We start from the raw sequence: 13,654 nt of genomic DNA, 5'->3' as shown, positions 1-13,654 counted from the left end.
ACCTGTGCGTAGACAGTCCTGCCAGTGACTTGTAGAAACTATGTGAGGCACAATCACTGAAGTACTGCGTTCTGAAGATGGGCCAACACGCTACTGAACATACGGTCACAATTTTTTGGCTACTGGTGTGTGAGAGCGACGTCAGGAGCAAGACGCTTGTGTAGACCCTACCCCATAGAACCACTAGAGCGTTTCAGTTCCCAGTTCATGATTTGAGAGTATGAAAGGGAGGGTGGGAGGTTGAGGAATCTGGCTAACATATGAAATATAATTGCTGAGGATTTTCTATTGTCAAGTAAAATAAAACATCTACTCAACCGCTCTCGCCTCTTCATAATTCAATTCTAGCATTATTATCTGTTTTCTTGTATTAACAATATGAAAAACTCTGACCTTCATGATGTGTCGTCCATATGAACAGTGATTTACCTCGTTATGAACAGAGCGTGTGAATAAACAAGAGGGCTATTGCGGAAGTAACTATCGATCGGTCGCGAAATGGAAACCACTGTGAAAATCCGATGAAGCTTTGCACAGATGTGTTGCACAGTGTCCCTAGCACGTCCATCTATAGCATCACGCGCTCTTTTCAGTTCTGGGCGCAAAGTGATGCCTCCTAGGGCAACTGTTTCTCCCGCCAAGTATGAGGGTCTAGTGAGAAATTTCGCATGATGCCACGCAGCACACGTAACTATCATGGCTTTCTTCCTTCATGACAATTCTCGTTCGCACTATGCAGGTCTATGAAGACATCCTGCAGCATTTTCGATGAGAAGCGTTTGATCACCCACAGTACAGCCCGTAATTGGCTCCCCATGATTGTCATCTGTGCTCACGTGAACCGCTGGCTACAAAGAGAACATATTGGCGCAGCCAACAAGCTGTAGGACAATGTAAAGTATTGGCGCAAAGCACAGGCGGCTGCCTTCTATGACGAGAGTATTGAAATGCTGTCACAATGCTCCGATAAATGTATAAGTGGAAGCGGCGGCTATGTAGAGAATTTGCTGCAAGGTGTAGCTAACGGTTGCAAATAAAACGTTTTGATTTTCTCAGTGGTTTCCATTTTGCGACCGATCGGGAATTACTTTGCTAATAGCCCTTGTACAACAATAATGTTTCAGCACCATGCCTACGAATACAGACTGTTATTCTGTTATATATAGTTTAATACCAGCACAAAAACATTCCGCTGACATCAGTATACATCAGGACAAAACAAAAGCAAAACTGTCTAATGGTTATGACAAAAAATTTTGTGGAGCTCACAGTGTGTAGGTAATATGACAGTCAGATAGTATATGCGCTTTAAATGGCAGAAGGACATGACCGCTCACATCGTAATGCCACAGAAACTTGCAGTTAAGACTCCTCCGCAGGTGCGGCTTCGCCTTCGGGCTCAGCTGGTGCAGGTTCTTCTGCAGGCGAAGATTCTTCTGCGGCCGGAGGTTCTTCTGTGGCCGGAGGTTCTTCCCCTGCCGGAGGTTCTTCTGCGGCCTCAGGTTCCTCTGCACCTGCTGCTTCTCCCTCTGATGGCGCTACTTCTTCAGACGGTGCACTTTCCTCCGTAGGAGCTGCGTCAGCTGCGGACTCTTCTTCTTCCATTACCACTGACGGATACCCTCCACGAATCAGTTCGTGTAGCATCTCTTGTGCCATTTGCGTACCATAGGTGTCAGTTCCCATCTCCAGCGCAGCCTCCGGCACCTCCTGCGCTAGGGCTGCTGCCACCTGCATACAAACACGCACCACTTAAGCACAATAAGAGAATGAGAAATAGAACAATTTATTTCTATTTATGGTAGTCACGCTAGTAACTCTTCGTCGATCATAGAAAGAAGTAATGAGTACATAATGGATCTTGCTCGATATCCTTAATGAGATATATCATGTTTCAGAAATAAAAAAAAAAAAACGAGGAGCGAAATCGACTTACGAGCAAGTAACTTGCAGTGTACCCCAAGGGGGTATTATAGCACGATTAGTGTCAGAAACATAGGCTACACAGTAAGTTTTAAGAAAAGTTCTGCATCTACATCTACATTTATACTCCGCAAGCAACCCAACGGTGTGTGGCGGAGGGCCCTTTACGTGCCACTGACATTACCTCCTCAAGTATAGGTCGAACGAGTGTTTTGTAAGCCACCTCCTTTGTTGATGGACTACATTTTCTAAGGACTCTCCCAATGAATCTCAACCTGGCACCCGCCTTACCAACTATTAATTTTATATGATCACTCCACTTCAAATCGTTCCGCACGCGTACTCCCAGATATTTTACAGAAGTAATTGCTACCAGTGTTTGTCCCGCTATCATATAATCATACAATAAAGGATCCTTCTTTCGATGTATTCGCAATACATTACATTTGTCCATGTTAAGGGTCAGTTGCCACTCCCTGCACCAAGTGCCTATCCGCTGCAAATCTTCCTGCATTTCGCTACAATTTTCTAATGCTGCAACTTCTCTGTATACTATAGCACCATCCGTGAAAAGCCGCATGGAACTTCCGACACTATCTAGTAGGTCATTTATATATATTGTGAAAAGCAATGGTCTCATAACACTCCCTTGTGGCACGCCAGAGGTTACTTTAACGTCTGTAGACGTCTCTCCATTGAGAACAACATGCTGTGTTCTGTTTGCTAAAAACTCTTCAATCCAGCCACACAACTGGTTTGATATTCCGCAGGCTCTTACTTTGTTTATCAGGCGACAGTGCGGAACTGTATTGAACGCTTTTCGGAAGTCAAGGAAAATGGCATCCACATGGGAGCTTGTATCTAGTATTTTATGGGTATCATGAACAAATAAAGCGAATTAGGTCTCAAACGATCGCTGGTTCCGGAATCCATGTTGATTCCTACAGAGTAGATTCTGGGTTTCCAGAAATGACATGATACGCGAGCATCAAACATGTTCTAAAATTCTACAACAGATCGATTGCAGAGATACAGGTCTATAGTTTTGCGCATCTGCTCGACGACCCTTCTGGAAGAATGGGACTACCTGTGCTCTTTTCCAATCATTTGGAACCTTCCGTTCCTCTGGAGGCTTGCGGTACACGGCTGTTAGAAGGGGGGGGGGGGGGGGGGCAAGTTCTTTCGCGTACTCTGTGTAGAATCGAATTGGTATCCCGTCAGGTCCAGTGGACTTTCCTCTGTTCTGTGTTTTTACAGGAAAAACTTGGAAAAATAGAAAAAAATTCTGCTAAAATATATGCGGAAACAAATACACAGACGGAAAACAGTTGCAACAGCAACATAGACGAACTTGCTACGTGTATTTCGGCGCCTGAAAGATGATGCCTATTCTAATTTCACACGAGTCGCATAGTAGATGCAGATCAAGGGTGCCTTAAACACACGCTGTAACAGTCGCGGTCGTTAGTTACACATGGAGAGTACATCTTAGTCAATAATGCCTTTAAAGCGACAAAGAAGTAACTATCAACACTTCACTGAATCTGAGAGAAGTCGTACAATAGGGCTACGAGAATCTGGGTCTTCCTTCAGCGACAATGCAAAAAGACTGGGCAGGAATGCAGTCACTGTAAATGATTGCTGGCAGCGGTTGGTCACGAGAGTACACTGTCTCGAGAAGACCGGGCTCCGGACCACCACGTAGCACTACCAACAGGGAAGACCATCGTGTTCGGTGGTGTGGCTCTGGCGCATCGTACTGCGTGTGCAGCAGCAATTTGAGCAGCAGTTGAACCACAGTGCCACAACGAACTGTTACAAATAGGATACTCCAAGGACAGGTCCGAGCCATACGCCCTGCGGCGTGCGTTCCACTGACCCCAAACCACCACCATTTGCGACTTCAGTGGTGTCTCATTGGAGGGCAGCGAGGAATTGTCTCGTTGCCAGTGATGGTCATGTCTTGATTACAACGAGGCCACTTGAGGGCGTGCAATCACCCTGTTTTTTTGCTAGACACACCAGACCTAGACTGGAGTTACCGTCTGCGATGCGATTTCGCAAGACACCAGAAGCGCTCTCTTGCTTATCCCATGCACCCTCACTGCAAAATTGAACGTCAGTCTGGTGATTAGACATGTCGTGCTGTCATTCATTAACAGCATTCCAAATGATGTTTTCGAACAGCATAAAGCTCGCTCACGTACCGTTGTTGTGACCCATCATGTTCTGCGGAGTGTCTAAATGTTTCCTTGGCCCGCGGAATCACCAGAACTTTCTCCTGTCCAGCATACATGGAGATCATCGGACGAAAACTCCAACGTCATTCATAACCAGCATTAACGTGTCTCTGTATTGACTCACCAAGTGGAACGGGCATAGGACTCCATCCCACAAACTGACATCCGGCACCTGTACAACAGCGTGTATGTACGTCTGTATGCTTGCATCCAACAGTCTGGCGATTACACCCATATTTGGAACGGTTTATCTCGAGCTTACATTAACCTGTGATCTTGCAATGTTAATCATTAACATACATTACTTAAACAAACGTATTCCCGAAATTTCACCCCTCCACATGAATTTTTTTCTTGGTGATGGGTTCTTTTCCGTCTGTCTATTTGTTGAGAATGTATTGCGTCCTAAGATATGTCTGTTGATAGTCTACTAGCTTCTCAGTGTGTTTTGCCACACAGTCTTACACATCGGTTAGCCCTCTTCCTCAGAGAATCATGAACTGGTGCCATAGGATATGGTCACTTGCGTGGAATTCGCCTGCGTACACTTTGTCGATGGGCGTGGACCAAACCAATGCTTTTAAATGTGCTCATAGCCTGATATTTACATGATTAAGGTCAGCAGAAAGAGGAGTCCATGCTGCTTGGTGTCATCGATCAGTCTACCTTTCATTAGACTTTGTGGCAGGTATTAGTCGCAGATACTGGAGTGATATCACATCGGTTGTCTTTCTGCAAGGAAAGCGATCTCCAATAGCGTGGGTAATTTGACGTGCAAAAATTCGTGATAAACAGTGTCTGTTAATTTGTGTGGTAAAGTTTACGGCTCTATGAGTCTGTAATACACAATTCCTTCACACATATTGATACTATGTGAATGTGTTGCCTTGTTTCTATGATCACTTAAGGATTTTTATCTACCAACACATAGTTGGTGTGGTCACTCATTTTCTTTCTCTGTGTGAATCCCAGTTCAACCGCAAATAAAATGCAAGCTGTGAACTGTAGGATTTCAGAGCTCCGTCTTAGAATCCAATGGCTGACCTGTAATCCGACGTGTCAGTCTCGTGGCCAGATAGATTCTAGAGGCTGCAAGCGATTTGGATGAAGTAACTGGGTGTGCAGAACTGATTACGCAAGATCATGATTAATACCTTCAGCAGCTCAAATTCTTCGCACACGTGTTTCAGGATCATCCACTCACTTCTGCATATCTGGCGTGCGAAATGCTCGAGTTCTACCACAATCTCTTTTTCTTGTTTCGAATAATTCTGTGTCTGCAACTCATTGGAACAACCTGCTGTACGTTTTGATATTTTTTACTATTTTTTTCAAATGTAACGTGGAAATATATCTGCTCGAAGTATAGAGCAACAGAAGGTACTAAAAGATGACCGGTTTCTGTCTCGTCGAATAATATGTGTTAATGTTCGGATAGAAAGAATTAATAATAATAAGCTGCAGAAAAATTCTTTGAGGTACAAGGACCAATTGAAAAATAGTCTAGCTTTTAGCAAAAAGTTAGGTAAATTTTCATTGCAAGAGTTTCACCCGATTGGTTTCTTTGGCGTAGTTATGATGGGAAGAACCGGTACGTTTTTACAATATATTCTAAACCAAGAATATCTGTTCCTGGCAATAAAGTTACTAATTGAGCAAATTTAGGAAAGTTATCTGAAGCAAAAACTACATTGTTCCAAGGTAGCAACCTACTTTATTGTGGAATTGAAGCAGTAGGGTCACAGCTATATAAGCTGAAGCCAAATACATAGATTTTATGTGTGTCACACAAGTTTATATGACACTCTGTAACAAAAAAGCAAACGTCACGTATCTAGTACAGGTACTGTATTGCAGCGTATGTCTGTGTTGGCATTTTTCTTATTCCAGGTGGGATCACCAACGTTACTATGCAGCCGATCTAAAGACAGCCTTCCTCGCATCTGGCGAAAAGCGTGTTCAGAGTGACATTTTATGGTAATAGAACAAACTCTTCAGCTGCCAAGCTAGTTTTAGAGGAACTGTGGTATTATAAAATTTATTGCAAGGACCTGCCACGGCTCTTCAGGGAAAGCTATAGAGAATTTGGTTTCATGCCAATTGGCTGTACGTGACTTTGCATATATTCTGACGTACTTGTTGGTTTGTATAGACCATTGTGGTATTAAAACCTCAACAAAACCAGAAAAGTCCTTCTCGGGCACCCCGAAAGCACCCAATGAATTGGTCTCTCGGGTACAGAGTCTCCTTGTCAGTGTAGACAATTAGGCTGTCATTTGGCATGAGAACAGAAAAGCCTAAATTGGCACCCCAATCTGTAACAACGAACGTGATCTAAATGGCAGTTAGATTCCCATTATCCGCAGTGTTCGGCTGTCATCCGACGGAATGCCGTATAAACAGTGATACCTGGAAAACGTCAGTAAAATCAGCAGGTAACATCAATGTTTTCCACCAATGATACTTAAAATAAAATCTGATCAGTGATCACTTATCGAGACTGCGTTTCAAATGAAGAAGGGCTGAGAAGTGATCTGCATAAAATCTTCGCTGAAGCGTCCGGACAGGCCGTACACATGAAAACTGGAAGAATGCCCACTGTTGTGGAAACCAACGAATGGGTACAGAAGAGGAGGAAGACCTCGTAACACCCGGAAGCGAACTTTTGCAAAGCATCTTCAGTGTGTGGACATGAAGAGGGCAGAAGCTAAAAATCTGGCAGATACATCGGCAGACGAACCGTGTTGCTACCTAGCAGTGGAGGAACTGAGTGAGTAGTGCGGCGTAGAGGATATAGTTCGCATTCATGAGGCGTGTTAGTCGATTATCGCAGTTACTAAATCATACCAAAATTCTGTATATGCCATTTACTGGTTGTAGACGTAGGACCCCATCGTAAAGTTTACGTCGTTCACAACACAGGATATCACTAATCTATCAATCCATTTCATAATGATTGACCCTCCAATTTTCAGCTCCTGTTCTCGTTTCATCGCACAACAAACATCGATGTGTCTTACCTTGCCGGAATCGTGGATATGGTTACTTTTATCTGGTGTACGAATATTAATTTTAGTTGAAAAGGAGACGACATACGAAGTAATATTTAAGAGAAAATGTGTTTTTTTCCGAACGTTTTTTGGCGAGTGGTAAGTTTGAAGAGTCATAGAAACCAGACTATAATTAGAAGAAATATTTCTTTTGTACAGTTTAAAGATACGGCTGATTAGTCGTTTCATCAGTGTAATGTGAAAAGCAAAACGCTGCAATTGAGCTTACCATTGTAGGTACTGCGGCGGAGAAAGTGGGAGTAAACCTTGAACTTTCGTTTGTTACATCGTATGTCATCACTAACGAATACTCCGGGTGTTTTTCAGTGAGGAGTTTGTGAAGCAATTGCGCTTGTAGTTGCAATCCATACGAGTGTGTGAAGGAGCGTAGTTGAGATAACAGCGCGCTGCAGTTGTGGTAATGCGCGAAAGGTGCCTATTCACCGGCGAAGAATGGCATCTTAATATTAGCGTTCCAATACAGTACTCCCGAGTGCAGTTGTTATGGCAAGTAGGGGGCAATAAAATGGGAAATTACACGTGCATGCTCGATATACAAGCAGCTGTCAATAAATAAGCAGTGAAAGGTACTGTACATTTTAACAATATACGAAAAATTGATTATCTCTACTTCCTAAAATTTTGGTCCAAAACGTACCTCTTCACCCATTCAATCTTCCTATTACCATCCTCCTCCTCCTCCCCCCCCCCCCCCAAGCCATAAAAATCAGCACTTATGGTTTTTTAAAACTTACAAGAGAGTATCAACGGTGTTCCCCCACAATGAATGACCGACGCCAAAACAGTTCAAGATCATGTCATCAGTAGGCAAAGTCATGATCACGTTCGGAGTTATTCAAGGTGTCGTGCATTTAGAATTCATGCCTAAAAACGCGACTGACTCTGCGAGGTACTGCGAGGCCCTCGGAAAACTGAAACCACGAGTTCGAGGAATTCGTCCACACGTGGACCACATCTGCTTCGGTCATGACAACGCCAGACCACACACGAGCGCTGCGACATCTTCAACAATGCAACACCTTCGGTTCACTGTCATCAATCATCCTTCTTACTGTCCCGACTTGGCCCCATCTCATTTTCATCCGTTTCCAAAACCTAAAGAACACCTTCGAAGACTTAACTTTGATAGTGATGAAACGATGCAAGCAGAGCTGAGGTTGTGGCTCCGTCAGCAAAGTCAAACATTCTACAGCGAAGGTATTAACAAACTGGTCTCTTGTCGGGAGAAATGTATTCGTCGCCAGGGTGACTATGTTGAGAAATAATTTCACTGATTAGCCAGAATATTAGGATCACATTTAGCACGGACAACAGTGGCGATGTGTCGTGGCATGGAAGCAGTGAGGCCTTAGTAGGCCACACTGGGGGAGGGGAGAGAGTTGGCACCACTTCTGCACACACAAATCACTCAGTTCCCGGAAAATCCGGAGAGGGGGCGATGAGCTCTAACGCCACGTCTAGTCACATCCCAGATGTGTTCGATTGGATTCAGATCTGTCGATTTACGGTCCGGAACATCAATTGGAACTCGGTAGTGTGTTCCTCGAACAACTCCAACACACTCCTGGCCTTCTGAGATGTCGCATTGTCTCGAAATATGCCACTGAAGTCGGGAATCGTGATCATCCCTAAGAGGTGTACGTGGTCCGCAGCCAATGTACGATAATCCTTGGCCGTTATGCTGCCCCTGGATGCCCACACGAATGTTCCCCAGAGCATAATGGAGCCGCCGCCATTTTGTTTCTGTCCCGCAGTAAAGGTGTCAAGGGCTGCTTCACTGGAAGACGGCGAATTCGCGCTCTCCCATCGGTATGATTAAAAAGGTATCGGGATTCATCAGGCCACACAACGCTCTGCCACGGCGCCAACGTCCAGTGCCGACGGCCACGTGCCCATTTCAGTCATAGTTGGCGGTATAGTGGTGTTAATATTGGCACATGCATGGGTCGTCGCCTGCGGAGGCCCATCTTTACGAGTATTCCACGCACTGTGTGTTCATACGCACTTGCACTCTGCCCAGCATTAAAGTCTGATGTTAGTTCCGGCTCAGTTTGCCGCCTGTCCTGTTTTACCACTGTGCCCAGCCTACGACGTCCGACATCTGCAATTATGGGTAGTCGCCCAACTGCAAGGCGTCTGGACGTCGTTTCACCTTGGTTTCGACACATGTTTGAGACACTCACCACAGCGCTCCTCGAACACCCGAGAAGTCGTGCCTCTGGACCATCGCAATCTGCTCTCGGTCGAACTCAGATAAACCGCGCGCCTTCTCCATTCTATACAAGGACAGCACACTCACTGGTGATACATTCGCCGTGTGAGCTTCTGACTTGCAGTCATTCCTCACCAGGTGATGCTACTATTGCCTGGACGAGTTTATGTCGAAAGTTGGTCTGTGGTCATAATGATCTGGATGATCAGTGTATGTGGAGATGAAGAATAAATATGTAATGACGGTGGTTTTATTTAAAAAGCTTTAAGAGCTTTGACTTAAAATAAGGAAGTCTTACTTTTCAGCAAGCGCTCATAGCATTATTTTTCTGTACACATTTTTTGTAATGATTGTCCCCTATTGCTTAGGTCTGATTTACTTCCTATCGTTGCAGTTTGCCCCCATCTTCACTGATGAAAGACAACCAAGATGGTTTTTATTAATAATTAACTTTAATGTCTGTTGTGGTGCTCAAGTAAGAAGACGATTCTTCCAATGATTCGCAGTCTGGAATCTGCCTTTCGTATGTTTAGTTTTATGTCGTCGTTATACTTTAAACCGTCCGCCCCGATAGCTGAGTGGTCAGCGAGGCGGTCTGCCACGCCAAGGGGCCCGGCATCGATTCCCGGGTGGGTCGGAGATTTTCCCCGCTCAGGGACTGGGTGTTGTGTTGTTCTCATTATCATTTCATCATCACCAGTGGAAGGCAGCGGGAAACCACCACTGGAATCACTTCCCCAGCGGCTCACGCGGTGGACCGCTCTCACGAGGCTTCCCCCATGACAAAACCTGCTGTAAGGCAGAACACAAAGGCTCTTACTTTAAACCGCTCCATACGCGTACTCACAGATATTTAGGTCTAATGGCTGTGACTGTTGAACAATCGTGTAGTCGTACTAAAAGGGATGTCTCCGCCTACTTACACTCAGTAGGTTACATTTCCTTATGTTGAGGGTCAACTGACAATCCCTGCACAAGCGTTGTTCCTCTCCAGGCGTTCCTGCATTTCTACAGTTTTCTACTTCTGCGATTTCTCTATGTACATCATCGTCATCATCCACGAACATCTTTATGGGACTTCCGAAGCATTTACTAGGTAATTTATATATACTGTAAATAGTTCCTTGACATTTCCTTGAGGTACATCCAAAGTTACGTTTAGGTCTGTAGAGTTCTCTGCGTTAAGCGTTACTAATGAATTGGCGAATTGTTTCGAAGGGTATGACAATTAAATCACAATAGGTCGAGTGGTTCCCCGTTCTAGGTAATGTCTGGTTTGTTCGTTGTTGCCAGAGACGATTCTTGCGCAAGTCGATTTCGCCCCAGCTAATTTTTAAATGTCCCGAAACACATTCCTACACTATGACAAGCTTTTTCCTTCTCCTAGTTACACTCTCTTCAAACACTCCAACCAGCTGATCGTCGATTACGCTTTCGTCCTTCCTATTATTTTCACGTTAATGCGGTGTTTGCTTTTTATCCGCCATTTGAAACTAAGAACAGCACAAACAGTTATGGAAACGAAAAAACGAAAGATAACCTTTTCCTGGAGTGTTCTCCAGTCGCTTGTACAAACGCGTGCAGACAGCTACGGTACTAGACAGACTACTATCTGGTATTCAGAAGTACAGAGGCAACACAGCACTTCCAGTTGAAAGTAAAAAAGAGGCTTATTACAACCGGTCTAGTAAAGGATTTACTTTAGGGATTGTGGTGTCACCGCCAGGCACCACACTTGCTAAGTGGTAGACTTTAAATCGGCCGCGGTCCTATACGTCGGACCCACGTGTCGCCACTATCAGTGATTGCAGACCGAGCGCCGCCACACGGCAGGTCTAGTACAGAGACTCCCTAGCACTCGCCACAGTTGTACAGCCGACTTTGCTAGCGATGGTTCACTGTCTACATACACTCTCAATTGCAGAGATGACAATTTAGCATAGCCTTCAGCTACGTCAATTGCTACGACCTAGCAAGGCGCCATATTAAGTTACTATTGATATTGATATTGTGAATCATGTACCTTCAAGAGCGATGTTCATCATTAATGGATTAAAGTTAAGTATCAAACTAATTACGTCCGCTTTCTGAATTCTAATTCCTTTTCATGTTCCAGATCTCACGTCAGTATAGTCCTTCCCTCCTCACGCCAGCCTGCGTGAGCTGAAGCGCGTGCATTTCGGCCTTCTCTAGTAACACGGTGTTGTCTCTTCTGCCAACACAATAGAGATAAACAAACCAGAGGTGAAAGTGCTGAAGTATAACTATTGGGAGTGTAGCCAATTGTTAAACATCAGTATTGAGCAAGGCAAAGGTATAAAATAAGTGAAAGAATAGTGCTATCTAGAAACAAGATTACGTAAGATGGCTGAACCACGAGAACCATCTCAATCAGATCGGCTCACAGGCGTAAAACTACCTTTGGTAAAAGAGTGGAACACGTTCCTGATTCTGATCACAGCGCTGTCTGGAGGTGTAACGCAGACTGTGGGAAACCTGGAGGGGAATAAACTGAAAGCTTTTTAAGTATTTTGTGGCGTAGTGATGTTAAAACTGAAAGGACTGATAAGAGAAAGAGGTAATGAAGGATTGAAGAAAATAAAGTGGGAAAAGGGCTGTGGGCAATCCTTAACAGAAAAAAGGGGTTGAATGATGTGAGGTTCGTTAAAGCACGCAAGAATAGTTTTTACTTGTTAGTGGCAGGAAGAACAGAGGGGAAGCGAGCGGAAGTACAAGAGGAGGTAGAAACATAGATAAGTAACACAGAAGTCGCGTGTAAATAATACGCAACTCAGAAAGATATCGAGAACGGTATGATACCAGAGGACTGACATAGGCACCAAAAATTCTTGCTGTCAGTTTCACACCAACGGCAACAGGTAAATTGTAGTAAAAACTTCTCAGATAACCCCACAAGAGGAAATCAACTAAGATAAAATCTGATGAGCGAGCTGCTCACGACCTCCCTCTTTCTATCCGTCACCTAGCACATGTTTGCACCAAGCAAGATGTGCATACTGGGCTGCGGATAAAAGCTAGAACCACGTCCTTGCGCGAAAATACAGTGGGAATTATGTGTTTCGGAGACATAAAGAGTGCTCTGGACCGGACTTTTAAATTTTCTTACCCTACGAAGACATCACTTAACCCATTAAGTGCCATGATCCTCATTTCGGGATGTCTCTTTGTAACGGAAATTTTGCAATTTTAATGATGCTGGTAGCGAATGCTACCATTGACCATCGTTGTCCAGACGTTTGTCGAGCGCTTGCATTAAAGTTTCGTCAGGTGTTCTTAAACGAGTGAGTGGTACTCTTTTATTTCTGTGAAGAAGCTACATTTGTCAGCGTTACAGGAGTTGCGCATTTTCAAAACAGCGTAAGTTATATTATTATGTAAATAACTTTTATATACAGGCATGTTCCGTAAAGTTTTGAGAAGATGTTTATCGATTTCTGAATGACACCTGTCTGACCTTCCGTCCCCATTTGGGGCTCATGACAGTTTCCACGTAAAACTTTATTTTGCTTTTATTTGCTCCTCGGGCAAAGTGTGTCGCGATGAATCACTTTCTATGAGGGAAACTGAAGAAACTGTAAATGACCCGAACTTGCTGGCTTCTTTTGGTGGTGATGGTGACGTGAATGAGAACATTGACATTGTCGAGCTCCCTCCAGATCGTGTGGATGAGATGTCTGACTGTGAAGATATCGACAAAAATATATTTGAAAATACTGTTCCATCTGATGTGCCAGGTTCCTTGGAAATTCGTGCCAATGGAGAAAAGGGAAATGGGAACGTGCAGGCCAACGAAAAAAGAAAGTGAAAGCTATTATCACTTCTAACTGGGTAACAGAAGACGAGACTTACTCTAAAACCAATGCTAATACAGCAGAAATTAAACAGCGAAAATCCAATTTGTTAGCAGCACTAAAAGGAAAATCTGCAGTTGAGTGCTTTGAAGAATTCTTTGTTGAACAGGTATTGAACTTGATTGTCAGTGAAAGTGGTTCAAATGGTTCAAATGGCTCTGAGCACAAGGGGACTTAACTTCTGAGGACATCAGTCCCCTAGAACTTAGAACTACTTAAACCCAACTGACCTAGGGACATCACACACATCCATGCCCGAGGGAGGACTCGAACCTGCGACCGTAGCGGTCGCGTGGTTCCAGACTGTAGCGCCTAGAACCGCTCGGCCACCACGGC

General features: G+C 44.3%; 1 protein-coding gene across 1 annotated transcript in view; it reads right to left on the bottom strand.

Annotated features, from left to right (window-relative positions):
• Positions 1–1,148: 1,148 nt before the first annotated feature.
• Positions 1,149–13,654, bottom strand: part of LOC126335550 (uncharacterized) — a 432,035-nt gene continuing 419,529 nt past the window's right edge. The window contains exon 17 of the mRNA XM_049998951.1: positions 1,149–1,731. Within this exon, the coding sequence (XP_049854908.1) occupies positions 1,363–1,731 (369 nt within the window). The 3' untranslated portion in view covers positions 1,149–1,362. The remainder of the gene's footprint in view (positions 1,732–13,654) is intronic.

The sequence above is a fragment of the Schistocerca gregaria genome, chromosome 2 (assembly GCF_023897955.1).
Source record: "Schistocerca gregaria isolate iqSchGreg1 chromosome 2, iqSchGreg1.2, whole genome shotgun sequence".
In the NCBI taxonomy this organism is placed as follows: Eukaryota; Metazoa; Arthropoda; class Insecta; order Orthoptera; family Acrididae; genus Schistocerca; species Schistocerca gregaria.
Note: the sequence above shows the minus strand (reverse complement) of the source record. Positions and strands in the feature narration are given on the sequence as shown.